The sequence below is a fragment of the Nicotiana tomentosiformis genome, chromosome 8 (assembly GCF_000390325.3).
Source record: "Nicotiana tomentosiformis chromosome 8, ASM39032v3, whole genome shotgun sequence".
In the NCBI taxonomy this organism is placed as follows: Eukaryota; Viridiplantae; Streptophyta; class Magnoliopsida; order Solanales; family Solanaceae; genus Nicotiana; species Nicotiana tomentosiformis.
The window spans coordinates 20558184-20577206 of NC_090819.1; the positions used below are offsets into that span (position 1 = coordinate 20558184).

General features: G+C 41.2%; 2 protein-coding genes across 2 annotated transcripts; both read right to left on the bottom strand.

Moving 5' to 3' along the window:
* Positions 1-1312: 1312 nt before the first annotated feature.
* LOC104108220 (cytochrome P450 78A6) lies at positions 1313-4027 on the bottom strand. The gene is made up of 2 exons (XM_009617204.4): positions 2968-4027; positions 1313-2134 (listed from the first exon to the last, which is right to left on the bottom strand). Exons 1-2 carry the CDS (start codon positions 3934-3936, stop codon positions 1511-1513), a joined length of 1593 nt encoding a protein of 530 aa, XP_009615499.1. The 5' UTR covers positions 3937-4027; the 3' UTR covers positions 1313-1510.
* Positions 4028-11843: 7816 nt separating this feature from the next.
* LOC138897156 (uncharacterized mitochondrial protein AtMg00860-like) lies at positions 11844-17404 on the bottom strand. Its single transcript, XM_070183114.1, has 3 exons — positions 17271-17404; positions 16504-16941; positions 11844-11913 (listed from the first exon to the last, which is right to left on the bottom strand). Exons 1-3 carry the CDS (start codon positions 17402-17404, stop codon positions 11844-11846), a joined length of 642 nt encoding a protein of 213 aa, XP_070039215.1.
* Positions 17405-19023: the final 1619 nt, after the last annotated feature.

Sequence of the window (19023 nt, forward strand, 5' to 3'; positions counted from 1 at the left end):
CATTTTATAACTCTATTGAAGCTAAAATACTATTGTATCCAACTCACATAACATATTTATAATTTTCTAGTGAAGTTAAAATACAGTAGTATAAAAAGGCAAAAATTTTATAGTATAGGATAATTATTTTAAACTAATGTGGAATTAATTTTTTTTTAATCGAAACCTATTTGGGTTTTGGGTCAAATCTTATTAAGGAAGACATGGATCTAAAGTGGGTATGACCCATTTAAGCTTATGTGGCATTTATTTTTGGATTTTTCTTATTAAATTTTATGACATGTCATATTTATGGTAGGGGTTTGAGGCAAAATAATTTTTAAGTGACAATGATAAAGTTTAGTTACTTTTAAGTGACAAAAAATAGTTGAATGACTTTAGTAAAATTGGAAGATAGTTCAATGACCATCAGTGAAATTAACCACATACCAACGTCATCTTATGTTCTCTAATTAATATTCTAATTCTCATAATTGATCAACATTGAAAATTTTCTTTAGGTTATTCATTATGCTTTATTTATTATTAGGTGGAAAAACATAATGAATCTTTTATATTCTATATACGGTTCTTTTAAACATGTAGCTGAAATAAATATTTTTGTTCAAATTCAGAGTCTATCTATCAACAATATTCAATATTTTTGTAACGGCGGTCAGTTTTTAGTTTCTAAGTGACAAAATGGGAATCTCTCCTGTAGACATGTAAGCTTGTTTAGAACAAATTTTCTCCTTGTCTGACCATTTTATTTTATGTGGCATAATTTAGCCGGTCAAAAAGTTCAAGAAATATACCATGAAATTGTGTGGTTAAAAAACCAATCCATTAAAGATAAAAATAAGAAGTTTAAAATTAAATTATTTTTAAATATAGAAATATATTTTTTTTATAAATAAACTGATAAAGAAATAAAACTGAGGAAGAGTAAATCATTTTAATAATTACTAATACTTCCTCCGTTTTAAATAGATTATCATAGTTTGACTTAACATAAATTTTAATTAAAAAAAAAAGACTTGTGAGATATTTAGTCGTAAGTAAGTCATATATTTGTATGACGGTAAAACTTTTGAAATTTGTGGTTTAAAATTTACGTGGTTATAAATACTTTTATTAAGAAAAATTAAAAAGTGTCAATTATTTTAAAACGGAATAATAATGAAATGATGTTATTCGTTTTGAAACAAAGAGAACGTGGTTTTTGTCTCTTAAAATTATTAACTATAGATAATTGAGCATTTCTCGAGAAGATCCTTCATTATGCTTGTGCGCGGCAAACGTCAATGCACATACTAGAAAAGAGAGAACGATATATTTACCGTAGCTGAAATTTATATTAACTTAACCATCATTTGTACAAGCAAACCCAAAATTACTGTCTAAACATCAACGCAAAGTAAAAAAGAGGAAATAAAGAAGAAGAAGCGTTACAATCAAACATTAAAATGACCAAACAGTAGACGAATATAAAGAGGAACTGCCTTTTTTAAAAATAAATATTGTATCACATTTAATTTGATGTAGTACGTCTGGATCGGATCTTGACCATAAGTGGGTGGGCCATTTCACAAGAGAGTTTCAATACCTCAGATAAGTCAACGTTGCTACCGGGCCCAAACTCGAATTCGTGCAAAAGCGTTGCAACCCAAAAAGTGACTGTGGTCAAGCCAAGTGTCTTTCCAGGGCAAGATCGCCTTCCGGACCCAAATGGTGCCAATCTTAGGTCAGACCCTAACACCGAGAAATCAACGTCAGTATGAGCTTTGGACACGAACCTTTCGGGCTTAAACGTAAGAGGGTCGGTCCAAACTTCTGCATCCCTCGTGATGGCCCACATGTTCACCATGGCCGTGGTCCCAGCCGGCACGTGATAACCATCCACTATGGTATCCGTTATCGAAAGCCGGGACCATGACAATAATGGGCCAGGAGGGTGCAACCTGAGTACTTCTTTTACTACCGCAGGTAAATATGTCATCTCTGTTATGTCGGATTCTGTTACGGCTCGTGATCTACCGACGATTCTGTCTATCTCGGCTTGGACTTTTGACTGAACATTCGGATGAAGGACAATTCGTGCTAATATCCACTCTAGCAACACTGTCACGGTGTCAGTCCCCCTAAATATCATTTCCTGCAAATACGACACATAAAAGTAAACGTCAATATTTATACACTTATGATGTGAAAATTAGTAAAAAGTAATTACACATAACAAGTGCAAACTAATATCCAAAAAAAAAGATAGATAACTAGTTGCAGCCTATTTCGATTATGGTTCGTTATTCTTCTATAAATCCCCACAAGCAAAAAGAATATTAATTAGCATTTTGGACATATTAGATATTTTTTTTACGTATTTAAATAAAAATAGAATCGAAGAGCAAATGCGCCATGGTCCCGATTAAAAAAGAAGAGAAATAGAAGAGGTAGTTTCTTCCAATCCAATTGTGATTATGAAATCATAAACGTGCTGATTCCAAGTGTGTTACTGCCTGCATTGACCTAAGTTATTTTTTTTCACATGAAAGATTTATTTTTACACGTAAGAGATCTATCTTTTACACATAAGAGATCTAAAAAGATTTTTTTCTTAAATTATAAATTGTAAAAGGGAATGATGTATAAATAACACCATCAAATGAGACGGAGTAGCCAAAAGATATTAAGGAGCAAAAATTCTCGAAAAGGACTAGTCATTTAAGAAGAAAAAGAACTGGTTAGTTATGTTCGTTTTGTTTTGTATTCCCTATGTTTCGAAAAGAATGAACCTATTTTCTTTTAACTCAGTTCCAAAAAAAATGACCTTTTCTAAATTTAAAAAGAATATAACTTTAATCTTATAATTTGACTCTTAATGAAACGATATATAACTACACATATATATATATAAATTATTTTAGATCACGAGTTTCAAAATGCTTTTTCACCTTAAATTCCGCGCTAATTGACACGAAGTTCGCTTACCCAAAGTACTGCAATCATATCAGATTCTGATAAACTCTCTGAACCTTGAAGAGATAGCAAAACATCCACAAAATCACGATGATTTTCACCAGATTGAGCCTTATGTTCCTCAATAATCCTTCTCACAAACTTATTCACTTTTGGCACAATCTCTGAACACCTCTGTTTAATTTTCTGTGGATCAAATTCAGATAACCAAGATAAATGGTCAGACCAATTAAGCATACCCAATAATTCATACCCTTCATCTACCAATTTTATCAACTCCTCAATCTCCATATTACAAGAATCAAGATTGTAAAATTTTCCAAAAACAGAAGACATCATATTATTTAAAGAAGCCAATTTTAAACCATCTCTAACACGTAAAATGTCATTTGGACTGTCTTTAAACATAGTAACTAATTGTTTTGCAATTTGGGACCTTGGTTTTTCAGAGGCTATAATTTGCTTAGGAGAAAAAAGATGAGCAGCTGAAATTTTTCTAAGTGTTCTCCAATAAACACCATAAGAAGCAAAGCCAATTGCTCTATTAAACATTAGCCTATAGGCTGATTCTTTAACTGGACGATCAGCGAAAACTGAACTGTTGAGTATTTCTTTTGCTACATCTGGATTACATGTAACAATGACTCTTGTTTCACCTAGGCTAAAAGACATTAAACGTTTGGCTTGTAAATTTTCTGCCATGGCTAATATTTTGTGGTGTGCTAAACCAACCATAAGGTTTATACTTCCTATTATAGGAAACCCTTTTGGGCCTGGAATTGGTTTTGACACTAAAGAAGAATTATTTTTCAATTTGTGTTTGCCCCAAGCAGGACCACCAGGGTAAGACCAGTAAATAAGGTTCATAACTAGCCAAATGAGAACAAGAAAGAGTGGGAAAATAATTGAGTTTAAGGAGGAGAAAGATTTGCATTTTGAAGCTAAAGCAAAAACCCAAAGGCTTTCTATGTCTGTTCTCATGATTCTTTTGGGAGGAAAGATTTATATGATAGAGAGAGAGAGAAAGGGAAGGAGTGAGAAGGAACTATATTTGGTGTAGGTGTATTAATGAAAGAGGTATTGGCTGGTTTATATAGAGGAGCAAATGGAACTATAGTTGACAGCAGGAGAGTATAACTGAATTATTTTTAATTTTAAAGGTCGTATGATGGATGAGCAAAATCTAATCCTGAGATAAAAATTCAGTATCATCTTATCCCTTATTTGGTTACTAATTATGAGATAAGTTATTCCGAGATTAAAAATTGTACCGAGATAACTTATATCTGCTAGAAGGTAGAATAGTAATCTCAGGATAAAACAGTAAATTTGGTAATCCCAACATTAATACAACATATCAAACAGTGAATAAGAAATAATACCAGAATTAAATAACTAATTCCAAAATAACTAATCTAAATATAACTATATCAGCATAACTAATCCCAACATAAACGTGACTTCAAATCATACGGCCCTTACTTTATTCTTACGGAGTACCATTTGTCCTCCGTCCTCTTTTATGTGAATATGTAAGAAATTAAAGAAGAGTTTTGATATATAGATCAAATATATGCAAAGTAACAAAATTATTCGGTTAAATAAACAGAGATGAGAGTTTCATGTCTTTACATTTCCTCTTTTCTTATAAAAGAATTAACTTTTAAATCAAATGGGTCGCAAAAAATCACGTCATTAAGAGAAATTGTAAATACTAAGATTAAATAAGTTTCAGAAAGAGAACAATGTTATTTATTTGAGACTTATTTATTAAGAAAGAAAGTATATGAAAATGGGAGAGGAGTAACATAGTTTTTGTTGAGGTCAATGTCACGAGGTCGTCTTTTGCGCCACTATCGGTGATGTGGCAATGGCATGCTTGAGAACTTGAGAGATCCACAGTTATCTTATTCAGTTATTCTGGATATCTAACAAACCCTTCTTGTTTATCTGCCTATTCATCTTTTACCCTGATTTAATTTTGTTTACCCGTAAAACGGTACAATTGAATTTATACGTGGTTTCTAGACAAGTGAACTAATTTGATCCTGAAATAATATAATAATCGAAAAAATACGCAGTACTTAACCTTGGCATGTAGATGAAATAGCAAAGATAGTGATTCCGTGAACACGGTTTTTCGAACACAGCAATAATGGGATCAGAAAGCAAGAGAATGAAATTGTATAAAGTTTTGTATAAAATATAATATATGTTCTTGCCAGAAACTTTGTGTGTCATACAATGATAACTGAGCTCACTATTTATAGCTATGTCTAGTGAAGAAGGTCCTAGGATCGTACCCTCCTTTAATATGAATTATGAGAATCATTGATTGAGATATAACGTTGAGTATAAATGCCAAATTCTCTGTAACGCTCTTAATGCTGTAGAATATTCTGTAGTAAATGCTACCGGGCGCAGAATTTTTAATACACTTTTATGAACGTTATCCGTTCCGGTGACAAGCGTAGTGGCTGCGTTTGGTCCTCAACCATCCTATTTGGATTCCAAGTGTCCTCCTTTTAGTCAGCCAAGTATCATATCATATTTTACCCTATATAAATAGTCCCCCAGCTTTTCGGTGACATAACTTTGTGTTACCGGAAAGTTGGTAGTAACACCTTTTTGGCAGGAATTACTATAACTCCCTCTGAAGGTCGCTGACAGTTGATTAGACGCACGTCTCTCCGTATTTAATGCCCTGAATACGCGTCATCCCATAATTTAGCACAGCCATTACCGATTATCGAGGTAATCATGGCCATGAATTTAGCCGCCAGAATATTACTTATACGCTACTTTCTTTTCTTTTACGCTTCACAATTGCTTGAGTTTCTGATTTGCATCCTTGTTTTCCATCATTTTCCTAATTTTCTTCAAACACAAACTCTTTACCTTCTTTTTTCCCAATGGTTTCTTCTTCCAAACCTGGTGGTTCTTCAAAGAATAAGAACAAAATTGAGGACTCCATTCCTCCAACAGTGGATTCCATCATCCTAAGGAGGCTTAGTACTTCGAAGGATTTCGAAGAAAAATTTTCTACCGGTAACCCTCGTACATGGGCTATTAGTAGGCATCCTTCTTCCATTCGTCCTTCCAGTATCCTTGCTGTGAAGAAGGATTGCCGCTGCAATGAATTAGAAATCATCGCTCCTGATCTATCGGAGCGAGTGACCCTTCCCAAGGAAGATTTTATATATTTTTTCACGTATCCCTTCACTTTGGGTGCGTTTTCTTTGAGCGGAGAGCTTGATTCTGTGATTGCGGAATTTTGCCTTCGCTACCAGGTATGTTTGGCACAGGTAAGTCCTTCAGTATGGAGGACGATCGCCTGCCTCCGACGTTTGTGCCAAGAAACTGGAGAGGAGCTAACCTTAGCTCATGTGATGAATCTCTATTCCCCCAAATTCTTTCGCACGGGAATGATAAACCTTTGCAAGTGTGGCCCCCATGCTTTGTTGTCTAGCATGAATGATGACAATGACCGTGGGTGGATGGAGTGGTTCGTTGCACTTGCTACCAATGACATCATTCCGATAATGGCTTCATCCTTTCCGGTTGCTTGGAATTGCACTCGCAAGTTCGTTGTATAATATTACTCTTACTAAATATTCTTCTATGGCCGTATCATCTCTTCACCCTTCGCATATTTCAGCAACTCGATGGCTCCCACTGGTGGTGGAAGGTTTGAACTGTGGGTTCAGAAGATTTTGGACGTCACAACGCCCGAAACTCGTTCGTGGAAAGAACTAGCCCTTAAATATGGGTGGAAGGCCAAAATTCATGGTAACTTTAATTTACCTTGCTTCTATTTTTGTATATGAAGAACTTGGTTGAACCCTTCTGACTTTGTTCATGGAATTAGGTCTACCTGCGGGCTCTGTTGCTGTCCCCGATGAGGACGTTCTGGCTAATCCTGCTGATGCAGTGAGGCTGCTTCAGGAAGCACTTACTCGAACAAGTATCTCTGGGCCTGTTTCGGGTGCAAATATTTCTTTACGGAGTCCCCGGCCGGAGGATAATCAAATAAAGAGAAGACGCTCCTCCGCGGCCAGGGAAAAGAATAAAAAGGCAAAGCTTGATGCCCCCGAATCATCTCAGGTGGCGATGATGACTGGTCCTCCTTCTAGGCCGGTCGGAGACACCGTGACGATTGATGATGATGAAAAAGTTGTTGATGAGGGAGCTTCTTTACATAGAAGGCGACGATCCTCATTATATCAACAGGATGCTCGGCCTGTTGAGATAGTTACACCAACCGAAGACGATGTCTCGGCACTTTGGGGAGAGTCTGATTTGATAAAATATGCCAACTCCCGTTTTCGGGCCCCAATTGCTGCAACCGGTGCTGCGGGGCTGAGTACCAAGTCCCTGCTGTCTTTGGTTGGCGAGCGTTAAATAACCAGCACTGCATTTGATGTAATTGTTTCTCACTCTTCAACTCCATCAGCTTCATCTCCACCTTCACTAACACCAGCAACTGCTACATTATTTCCATCTTCGTCTACTCTTCCACTAGCGGTTGCTACACCATCTTCATCAGCCGCACCTGACCATGAAGAAGGTGTTCCTCTTCCACAGTCCCCAGTTCATGGGAACTTGGGGCAAAATTGTGCTGCTCCTTCTGAAGATCCACAAAGGAGGAGAAACATTACTCTTTCGGTCTCTACCGGGTGCAACCTGCTATCACGGCCGGTGGATCTTGCTAATTACCTGAAGCCTTTGGCTTTAGAGAAAGATTGGGTAAAGATTCAGACACTCTTGGGCGAGTGTTTGTTGATGTTTGCTATGCATAACGCCGCGACGGTACATTCCTTCTTTCCTATGTCATTTCTTCTACTTTTGAACGAATGTGTTCTATGTTTTTCCTCTTCTTATTTTATAGGCCAACTTTCTTGCCTCTGAGGGCCTTCAAAGGTTGATTCGTGAAATGGAAGAACTTACTTTTGAAGGGGATCAACTTTTGGCGGAATGGGACCAGATTGTTCTCTGCCTCTCGGAACTGGAAACCAGATCTACTGAGGCCACTGTTTTGGAGGCTCATGTACAGCAAAGTGAGTAAGAAGTGGTAACCCTCAGCCAAGAAATTAGGCCGCTGAGGGTTAATTTTGATGAGGCCAAGTCCAAATGGGCAAAAGTCCAATACGTCGTTCTTGCTGCAACTGACCGTGAGGCTTCCTCTGCTGAAAGAGTGATTAGCTTGGAGGCAGCCTTGAACTCGAAAAGTCAAGAGGTTGCTATTGTGGAGGCGAAACATGCCCAGCTAGAAGAGAAGTAAAGGAAAACTATCGAGCATAATAGGCTCTTTAGTTCAACTGTCCGCGAGCTTGACGTCAGCCTCAAATCTGCTAGATTCGCCCAGGAAAACCTTTCTGCCGAGGCTATTCAACTAAAAGAAGAACTTAAGCGCCAAGCGGCTTCCCTCATTGTTGAAAAAACTTATTCCATTTATAGCATGAGGAGGAAAACCTTGGAAGAGGCCGAAGTTGGTATCATTGATATTGATGCCGAAATTGCTAAGGCCCGAGAGCTTGAGTTGGCTGCAAAAAATGGACTCCCGGCGTAGTCTGATGCTCCAGGTTCTTCTGATTCCGGTTCCGAGTTTTCTAAAACTGAATAAGGATCGGAAGGCGATGAGGTCGAAGACCAAACTGGGGAAAGCGTTGAGCCATCGGCGGAAACACCTACTCTTCCCGGCAATGCAGATACTTCTCTTCCTCCTGGTTCCGGAAGCGCTGCAGTTTAACATTTTCTTTTCCCACTTTTCACTTGTAACGTTTTAACCCGTTCATGTAAATAAAGACATATTTTATTCTTTTTGTTCAGGTGTCGTTTGAGTCTTACTTATGCAAGCCTTTAACTTTTGCATTTGCTCAGGTATTCTGCGCATGTTGTTCAATTCGCACTTTACTATGTGTAGTCTCGGATGCCTTTTCTTCGAAGCATTTTGGTTTTGAGTATTATCCCTTTTACGTGAGGGTTTTCATGAATCTTTACACAAGTTTCCCTTTTACATGAGGGTTTCTATGAATATTTGCGCCACTTTTCTTTTGGCGTCATTTTCATATGCGACTTCGGGTGTATTTTTACCTTTATGGCATTTTGGATTCCGGACATTGATTCTTCCGGAACCAACCCTTTAATGTGAGGGTTTTTATAAGAGAGGTCCCTCTTATGTTTACGGTGCTCTTGAAGAGGACGTCTCCTGTTCATTACAGAAATAACATTTGAAGTACTTGTTTAACTTTCAAATGACAAAGTTAGCTCATCGTTCAGACAAGAAACAAGATAAAAGCAAAAGGATTTCATTTTATTCATTTTATTTTTTTAAATTACATATGCATTTTGCTATGCAGAAAAGAAATTGTCATTTCTTGTGGCTATCTTATACAACTTATTTCTACGAGTTGGCTGCGCAGTCCCCGGTCCCGATGATGCATTTTGTTTCCGGATTTTTGTTCCCGTTTGACATAGCAATCATTGTTGCCCTATCCTCATATCATTCCCCCCTCAGTGTTTGAATGCGAAGAAAGCAAATTGGAACACTTGAAGTCTTGTATCTTCGAAGGTTTAATGACTCGGCCGGTCATTTCGAGAGTTATAGCCCCATTTTCCCCATTTCTACTTCTTTTTGTGTTATTCAGCTATATTATATTATATCGGGTTAGTTGGTTCAGAACAGGAGTGGTTTCAGAGTGAATTGAGACACTTAGTCTCTTAAGTAGAAATTTAATTTGGAAAAGTAAATCGGATGTTGACCTATGTGTAAACGATCTCAGATTTGAATTTTGATGGTTCTATTATCTATGTTAGGTGATTTTGGACTTAGGAGTGCGTCCGGAATATGATTTGGAGGTCCGTGGTAGAATTAGGCTTGGATTGGTGAAATTGGAAATTTGATGATTTCGGTCGGTAGTGAAAAATTTGATATCGGGATTGGAATGGAATTCTGAAAGTTGGAGTAGGTTCGTAGTGTCATTTGTGATGTGTGTGCAAAACTTGAGGTCATTCAGACGTGGTTTGGTTGATTTCGGCATCGGTTGCCGAATTTGGAAATTTAGAAGTTCTTAGGCTTGAATCCGAGAGTAATTTGACTATTTGATGTTGTTTTGAGTGATTCGAAGGTTCGACTAAGTTGGTATGTAGATATATAACTTGTTGGCATTTTAGGTTGAGGTCCCGAGGGCCTCGGGGTGATTTCGGGTGGTTAACGGATTTATCAAAGTTGGAAAATGCAGCTGAAGCTGCTGCTACTGCTATTTTCGCACCTGCGTAAGAAAGCCTCGCAGGTGTGAGGCCGCTAGTGCGGGCAACGCTGGGCTAGGCAAAATGTGCAGGTGCGAGTTGGAGGTCGCATCTGCAAGCCCGCAGGTGAGAAACCTGGGGCGCAGATGCGAAAAAGGGAAATGATGGGCAGGCTTTGCAGAAGCGGAGGAAATGCGTAGGTGCGCCTTCGTAGGTGCGATGGGTTTGCCGTAGATGCAGAGTTTGGGCGCGTAAGTGAGTTGCATAGGTGTGGCTCCTTGGACCGTAGGTGCGGTCGCGCGGGTGCGAGAAAATGGCCGCAGGTGCGAGGAGCCTGGGCAGAAGGTACATATTGCACACTTCGCGAATTTTGGTGCATTCTTCACCATTTCTATTCGGTTTTCGGAGCTTTTGGGAGAGATTTGAAGAGGGAATCAAGAGGATTTCGTTGAGGTAAGTTACTTGAGCCCTAATACTTGTATATATGGTGATTTTCCGTTCTTTATTCATTGTAATTAGTGAAAATGAGGGGTTAGGGCTTGGAATTTTTGGAGAGTAATTTAAGGAATTGAAGGACCAAACGATGTCGGATTTTGATAAATTTGGTATGGTTAGACTCGTGAGTGAATGAGCTTTCTAGTTTTTTAAATTTTGTCAAATTTTGAGACGTTGGCCCGAGGGCCGGGTTTGAACCAATTTCGAATTTTGGTCTAATTTTGTAGCTTTTCTTGTGGAATTCATTCCATTAGCACGTATTGATGGTATTATACTGATTGTGAATAGATTCGGAGCATTTGGAGGTCGAGTCTAGAGGCAAGAGCATTGCGGGGTAGAGATTTAACCAGTTTGAGGTAAGTAACGATTGTAAATAGTCCTGAGCCTCGCTGCATCAACAGGATCAGCCAGAACGTCCTCCTCGGGGACAACAACAAAGCCCGCAGGTAGACCTAATTCCATGAACAAAGTCAGAAGGGTTCAACGTGGTTCTTCATAAACAAATATGAAAGCAAGGTAAATTAGAGTTACCATGATTTTTGGCCTTCCACCCATATTTAAGAGCCAGTTCTTTCCACGAACGAGTTTCGGGCGTTATAACGTCTAATATATTCGGAACCCATCAGTTCAAACCTTCTACCACCAGTGGGAGCCATCGATTTGCTTAAATATGCGAAGGGTGAAAGGATGATACGGCCATAGAAGAATATCTAGTAAGAGGAATATTATATAAAGAACTTATGAGTGCGGTTCCAAGAAATCGGGAAGGATGAAGCCGTTATCAGAATGATGTCGTTGGTGGCAACTACAACAAACTCCATCCACCTACGGTCGTTGTCATCATCCATGCTAGACAACAAAGCATGATGGCCATGCTTGTAAAGATTTATCATTCCCCCACGGAAGTTTTTGGGGGAATAGAGATTCATCACATGAGCTAAGGTTAGCTCCTCCCCAGTTTCTTGGCACAAGCATCAGAGGTAGGAAATTTTCCTCCACACTGAAGGACATACCTGTGCCAAACATACGTGGTAGCGAAGGCAAAACTCCGCAATCACGGAATCAAGCTCTCCGCTCAAATAAAACGCACCCAAAGTAAAGGGATACGTGAAAAATTATGTAAAACCTTCTTTGGGTAGAGTCACTCACTCCGATAGACCAGGAGCAATAATTTCCAACTCATTGCAGTGGCATTCCTCCTTCATAGCAGGGATACTGGAAGGATGAATAGAAGAAGGGTACTTATTAACAGCCCATGTACGAGTGTTAGAAGTAGGGAATTTCTCTTCAAAATCCTTCGAAGTACTAAGCCTCTTTGGGATAATGGAATCCACTGTTGGAGGAATGGAGTCCTCGATTTTGTTCTATCTGCATCTTCCTCTGTGAAAGTGATATCATCCTCCCGGAGACTTTTGATGTGAGTTATAGATATTTTAGTCTTCTTTGCCGCCGAAAAAGTGACCCCATTAATTTCGTTCCCCCCAGAGATCATGTTGATCGTTTGACGTGGGGTTTCTTCTCTTGCTTTCAAGGATTCCATGTTGTCTCTATAGCGACCGTAATTGATCTTAGCTTTGATCACTCAAGAATTCTCGGAGATAACCATTCTTTAATAGCGTTTCCACCTCCTCCAGAAGATGTCGGGAGTCCCTTCTCCGGTGACCGTTTGTCCCGTGGTATTCGCACCATAAATTGAGATCCCTCTAGCTGGAATCAGACCTCATAGGTCTCGGGAATCGTTCTTCTTTAATATTCTTCATGGCTAACACTAGTTCCACTATACTGACGTTGAAGTTATATTATGATAACCTGGGGTAAGAAAGATCTTGATACCCCAATGTTTGTTTATCTTGAAGTGATCTATTGTTGTCACGACCCAAAACCTAACCCGTCGTGATGCTGCCTATCGTGATACTAGGCAAGCCGACATTTCCAAAACACTTTCAACATTTAATAGAAATGAATTAAGATATTTAATATAACCCGAGTTTTTCATAAAAATGGGGTAAAACCCAAAACATAAGTGCGTAAACATAGCCCGACATCAGGGTGTCACTGAGCCATGAGCATCTAGATATCCAGTCTAATACAAACAATGTCTAAGTACCAATACAGAAAAGAGAGAAAACATAGAAGGAGAGACAAGGTCTGCGGGCACCGGCAGCTACCTTGTAGTCTCCGATACTCGATCGCGCACAAACTCAATGACCTCCGTTATCAAACACACCTGGATATGCACATGAAGTGTAGGGTGTAGCATGAGCACAACCAACTCAGCAAGTAACAGGAATAAATAAGGAACTGAGAAGGTAGTGACGAGCTATACAAATACAGTTCATTATCAATAATTCCAGCAAAGAGTAGACATGCTTTCAAATCCGGCAGTTCAAGTCAAATAAGTGTATACAGTTACAGTGCAGGTAATCCGGATATAGAATCTTTCAGAAATTTCACAACAATGACAGATAGCAACTAAGTGCATCAACAAATAAAAAATAAGTACGGCCTCTCGGGGCAACAGACACTCAACTCGTCAGAATAGCTCAATCACTCGTCATAATAGCTCAATCACTCAACCCAAATCCGAAATTTAAATGATGAAATTAATGATAGATTAGTGGGATATAACCAAAATCCAGTGTAGAATCATTACCCAATCGATGCCTCTGAAAATTCCTCGAAATCTCGTTTTCCCCAAATTTTAACCCAAATTCGAAATTTAAATGATGAACTTAATGATAGGTTAGTGGGATATAACCAAAATCAAGTGTAGAATCATTACCCAATCGATGCCTCTGAAAATCCCTCGAAATCTCGTCAAAATCCGAGCTCCCAAACTCAAGTTTAGATAAAAATGGCCAAACCCTCGTTTTTGAATCTTTATATCTGCCCAGTTAATTCCTTCTTCGTGAACGTGAGTGACCTCTCGCGAACGCGTACCTTTCACTGGCGGACCCTACGTGAACGCAGGACCCTCTTCGCAAATGCGTAGGCTTAAATGCCTAAAGATCCATCTGCACGTTCCTCTCCGCGAACGTGAGGACCATGTCGCGAACGCGTAGCCCCAGGGTTCCACATCTCCGCGAACACAGGAACCACATCACGAACACGAAGAGTAACTCAGCTGGCCTTCCCAGATGCCTTACGCGAATGTGAGAACTCCCTCGCGAACGAGATGAAGAAAATGTCTGCAACAAGACACCAGAATATCTGCTATCTTCCAAAGTCCAAAAGTGATCCGTTAAGCATCCGAAGCTCACCCGAGGTCCCCGGGACCTCAACCAAACATACCTACCAATCCTAAAACACCATGCAAACTTAGTCGAGCCGTTGAATCACTCAAAACAACATCAAAACACCAATTACACCCAGATTCCAGCCTAAAGAACTTCCAAACTTTCAAATTCCACAAACGACGCTGAAACATACCAAACCACGTCCGATTGACCTCAAATTTTGCACATAACTCATATTCAACATTACAGACCAATTCCAATTTCTGGAATCGGAATTCGACCCCGATATCAAAAAGTTAACCCCCAGGTCAAATTTTCCAAAATTTGACTTTCGCCATTTCAAGCTTAAATTAGCTACAGACCTCAAATTCACAGTCCGGACATGCTCCTAAGTCCAAAATCACCCAACAAAGCTAATGTAACTGACGGAACTCCATTCCGGAGTCTTTTTCACAAACTTCCGACTACGGTCAAAATCTTGAGACTTAAGCTTTCGTTTTAGGGACTAAGTATCCCGAAACATTCTGAAACCAAAAACAAGACCTCCCGGCAAGTCACTTAAGCAAAACCAGATACAGGAAAAATATTAAATATGGGACCGAGGCTAATACACTCAAAATGATCGTCCAGATCGTTACATCCTCCCCCTATTAAAATAATCGTTCGTCCTCGAACGAGCATAGAGACATACCTGAAAAGATGAGGATAACGCCTGCGCATATTGTGCTCGGTCTCCCATGTCGCCTCCTCGACCGGCTGACCCCTCCACTGAACCTTTACAGAAGCAATACTCTCCGACCTCAGCTTTCGAACCTGCCTACCTAAGATTGCCACCGGCTCCTCAACATAAGATAAATCCTTGTCCAACTTGGATAAGCTGAAATCCAACACGTGAGATGGATAGCCGTGATACTTCCGGAGCATAGAAACATGGAATACTAGATGAACTCCTGTTAGACTGTGAGGCAAGGCAAGCTCGTAAGCAACCTCCCCAACACGTCAAAATACCTCAAATGGACCAATAAACCTCGGGCTCAGCTTGCTCTTCTTTCCGAACCTCATAACACCCTTCATGGGTGACACTCGGAGCAAGACCCGCTCTCCAACCATGAATGCAATATCACGAACCTTCCGATCTGCATAACTCTTCTGTCTTAACTAGGTTGTGCGTAGTCTATCCTGAATTACTCTAACCTTCTTCAGAGCATCCTGAACCAAGTCTGTACCGAATAATCTAGCCTCGCCCAGCTCGAACCAACCCACTGGAGACCTACACCGCCTACCATATGGAGCCTCATACGGTGCCATCTGTATGCTCGACTGGTAACTATTGTTGTAAGCAAACTCCGCTAGAGGCAAGAACCGATCCCACGAACCCCTAAACTCCATCACACACGCACGGAGCATATCCTCTAATATCTAAATAGTACACTTGGACTGTCCGTCCATCTGAGAGTGCAATGTTGTGCTCAACTCCACTCGAGTACCCAACTCATGCTGTACGACCCTCCAGAACTGTGATGTAAACTACATATCCCGGTCAGAGATGATAGATACTGGTACGCCATGAAGCCTGACGATCTGGTAGATATACACTCGAGCCAGCTGCTCTGAAGAATAGGTAGTCATCACAAGAATGAAATGAGGTGACTTGGTCAGCCGGTTCACAATCACCCAAACTGCATCAAACTTCCACTGAGTCTGTGGAAGCCTAACAACGAAATCCATAGTGATCCGCTCCCATTTCCACTCCGGAATCTCTAGCTTCTGAAGCAACCCACCTGGTCACTGATGCTCCTACTTTACCTACTAGTAATTTAGGCACCGAGCTACATATTCCACTATGTCCTTCTTCATTCTCCTCCACCAGTAATGTTGTCTCAAGTCCTGATACATCTTCGCGACATCCGGATGAATAGAATACCACGAAATGTGAGCCTCCTGAAGGATCAACTCACGAAAACCATCTTCATTGGGCACACATAGCCTGCCCTGCATCCTCAATGCACCATCCTCCCCAATAGTGACCTCCTTAGCATCACTGTGCTGGACCGTGTCCTTAAGGTCAAGCAGATGGGGGTCCTCATACTGACGCTCCCTGATACGGTCATAAAGAAAAGACCTAGAGACCACACAATCCAATACTCGACTCCGCTCAGAAATATCCAATCTAACAAAATAACTAGCTAAGGCCTGCACGTCAAATGCCAATGGCCTCTCTGCTATTGGAAGATATGCTAAGCTCCCCAAACTCTCCGCCCGGTGACACAAGGCATCGACTGCCATATTGGCCTTTCTGGGATGGTACAAAATGGTGATATCATAGTCCTTAAGAAGCTCCAACTACCTCCATTGACGTAAGTTAAGATCATTCTGTTTGAACAGATGCTGCGAACTACGATGATCAGTGTATATTTCACAATGGACACCGTATAAATAGTGCCGCCAAATCTTCAAGGCGTGGACAATAGTTGCTAACTCAAGGTTATGGACAAGATAGTTCTTCTCATGGAGCTTTAACTGGCGTGAGGCATAAGCAATCACTCTACCCCCTTGCATCAGAACACACCCAATGCAGATCCGCGAGGCATCACAATACACTGTGTAAGAACCAGAAATTGATGGTAGGACTAGAACTGGAGGCGTGGTCAAAGCAATCTTGAGCTTCTGAAAGCTCTCCTCGCACTCCTCCGACCACCTGAAAGGAGCACCCTTTTGGGTCAATTTGGTCAAGGGCGATGCAATAGATGAGAAACCCTCCACAAAATGACAGTAATAGCCCACCAACCTATGAAAGCTCCGAATCTCCGTGGCTGAGAACGGTCTGGGCCAACTCTGCACCGCCTCTATCTTCTTCGGATCCACCTGACTACCCTCACTGGATGCCACGTACCCCAAGAACGCCACTGAACTGAGCCAAAACTCACTCTTGGAGAACTTTGCATAAAGCTTCTCCTCCCCCAATCGCTGTAACACAATCCTCAGATGCTGGGCATGATCCTCCTGGCTACGAGAGTACACCAGGATATCATCAATCAATACAATAATGAACGAGTTTAAATACGGCTGAAACACACTGTTCATCAGATACATGAACATTGCTGGGGCGTTGGTCACCCAAAAGACATCACAAGGAACTCATAATGGCCATATCGTGTCCTGAAAGCTGTCTTAAGAATAGCTGAGTCCTGAATCTTCAGCTGGTGATACCCTGACCTCAAATCAATCTTGGAGAACACCATCACTCCCTGAAGTTGGTCAAACAAATCATCAATATGCTGCAAAGGATACTTGTTCTTGATTGTGGCCTTGTTCAAATGTCAGTAATCAATGCACATTCTCATAGTACCATCCTTCTTCTTCACAAAAAGAACTGGTGCACCCCAAGGTGACACGCTAGGCCGAATAAACCCCTTATCAAGTAGTTCCTGAAAATGCTCCTTCAACTCCTTCAACTCCGCCGGTGCCATATGGTACGGTGGAATAGAAATGGGCTGAGTGCCCGACACTAAATCAATACCGAAATTAATATCCCTGTCGGGCGGCATGCCCGGCAGGCCTGTAGGAAACACATTCGGGAAATCTCGCACCACCGGAATAGAATCAATAGCAGGAGCCTCTACACTAACATCCCTCACAAAGGCTAGATAAGATAGACAACTGTTCTCAACCATTCGCTAAGCTTTCAAGTATGAAATCACTCTACTGGGAACAAAGTCTATAGAGCCACTCCACTCAATCCTCGGCAACCGCCGTATCGCCAACGTCACGGTCTTAGCATGGCAATCTAGAACAACATGACATGGAGACAACCAATCCATACCTAAAATCACATCAAAATCGACCATACTAAGCAACAAAAGATCTACTCTGGTCTCCAAACTCCCAATAGTCACCACACATGACCGATATACACGGTCTACAATGATAGTATCGCCCACTAGAGTGGACACTTGAACAGATGAAACTAGAGACTCACGGGGCATATCCAGATAATGAGAAAAATACGAGGACACGCATGAATAAGTGAAACCAGGGTCAAATAATACGGAGGCATCTCTATGGCAAATTGAGACAATACCTGTAATCACAACATCCGAAGCAATGGCATCTGGTCTGGAAGGGAGGGCATAGAAACGGGCCTGGCCACCCCTTGATCTGCCTCCCCCTCTCGGGCGACCCCTAGCTGACTGGGCTACACCCCGAGCTGGCTGAGCGAGTGGCTAGTGCTGATGCCACAGACTGGCTCCTCTACTGAGCCGAACCTCCTATAAGGCGGGGACAATGTCTTCTGATGTGGCCAAACTCTCCACACTCATAACAACTCCCCGGTGCTGGTGCTAGTGACTGAAGGGAGCCCCGAGCACCGGGATGACTAGTAGAAGGACCTGGCATAGACGAGCCTTGACCCGATGGAGCACGGGACGAACTATGAGCTGGGAGGTCACTGAGAGATGAATGGCCCTACTTATAACTGTGTGAACCATGGCTAGATGATGCACCACGGTGGACTGGGTTAGCCGTCTGAGCATGTCTGAAAGGACGACCCCTATCGTGGTGGAACTACCCCCAGAAGGAACACCGCTAAATCCACCATGTCCACGAGGCCTCTTGGCCTCTCTCTCAACCCGCTCCTAACTGCGAACCATCTCAATCTGATGAGATATGTCGACAACCTCATCAAAAGTAGCACCAGACACTCTCTCTCTGGTTATAAGCAATCGCAGCTGAAAAGTGAGGCTATCTGTAAACCTCTAGATCCTCTCCCTGTCTGTGGGAACCAACCAGATAGCATGACGGGCCAACTCCGAGAATCTCATCTCATATTACATCATAGACATATCACCCTGACGAAGTTTCTCAAACTGTCTACGCAGCTCTTTTCTGCAGGACTGTGGCACGAACTTCTCAAGGAATAGACCGGAGAACTGCTGCCATGTAAGGGGTGCTGCGCCGACTGGCCTACGCCTCTCGTAAGCCCCCCACCAACTAAAATAAGCCCCAGAGAATTGAAAAGTAGTAAACAAGACCCCCACTGGCCTCTAGAATACCTGCTGTACAGAGTATCCTCTAACACCTGTCCAAGAAG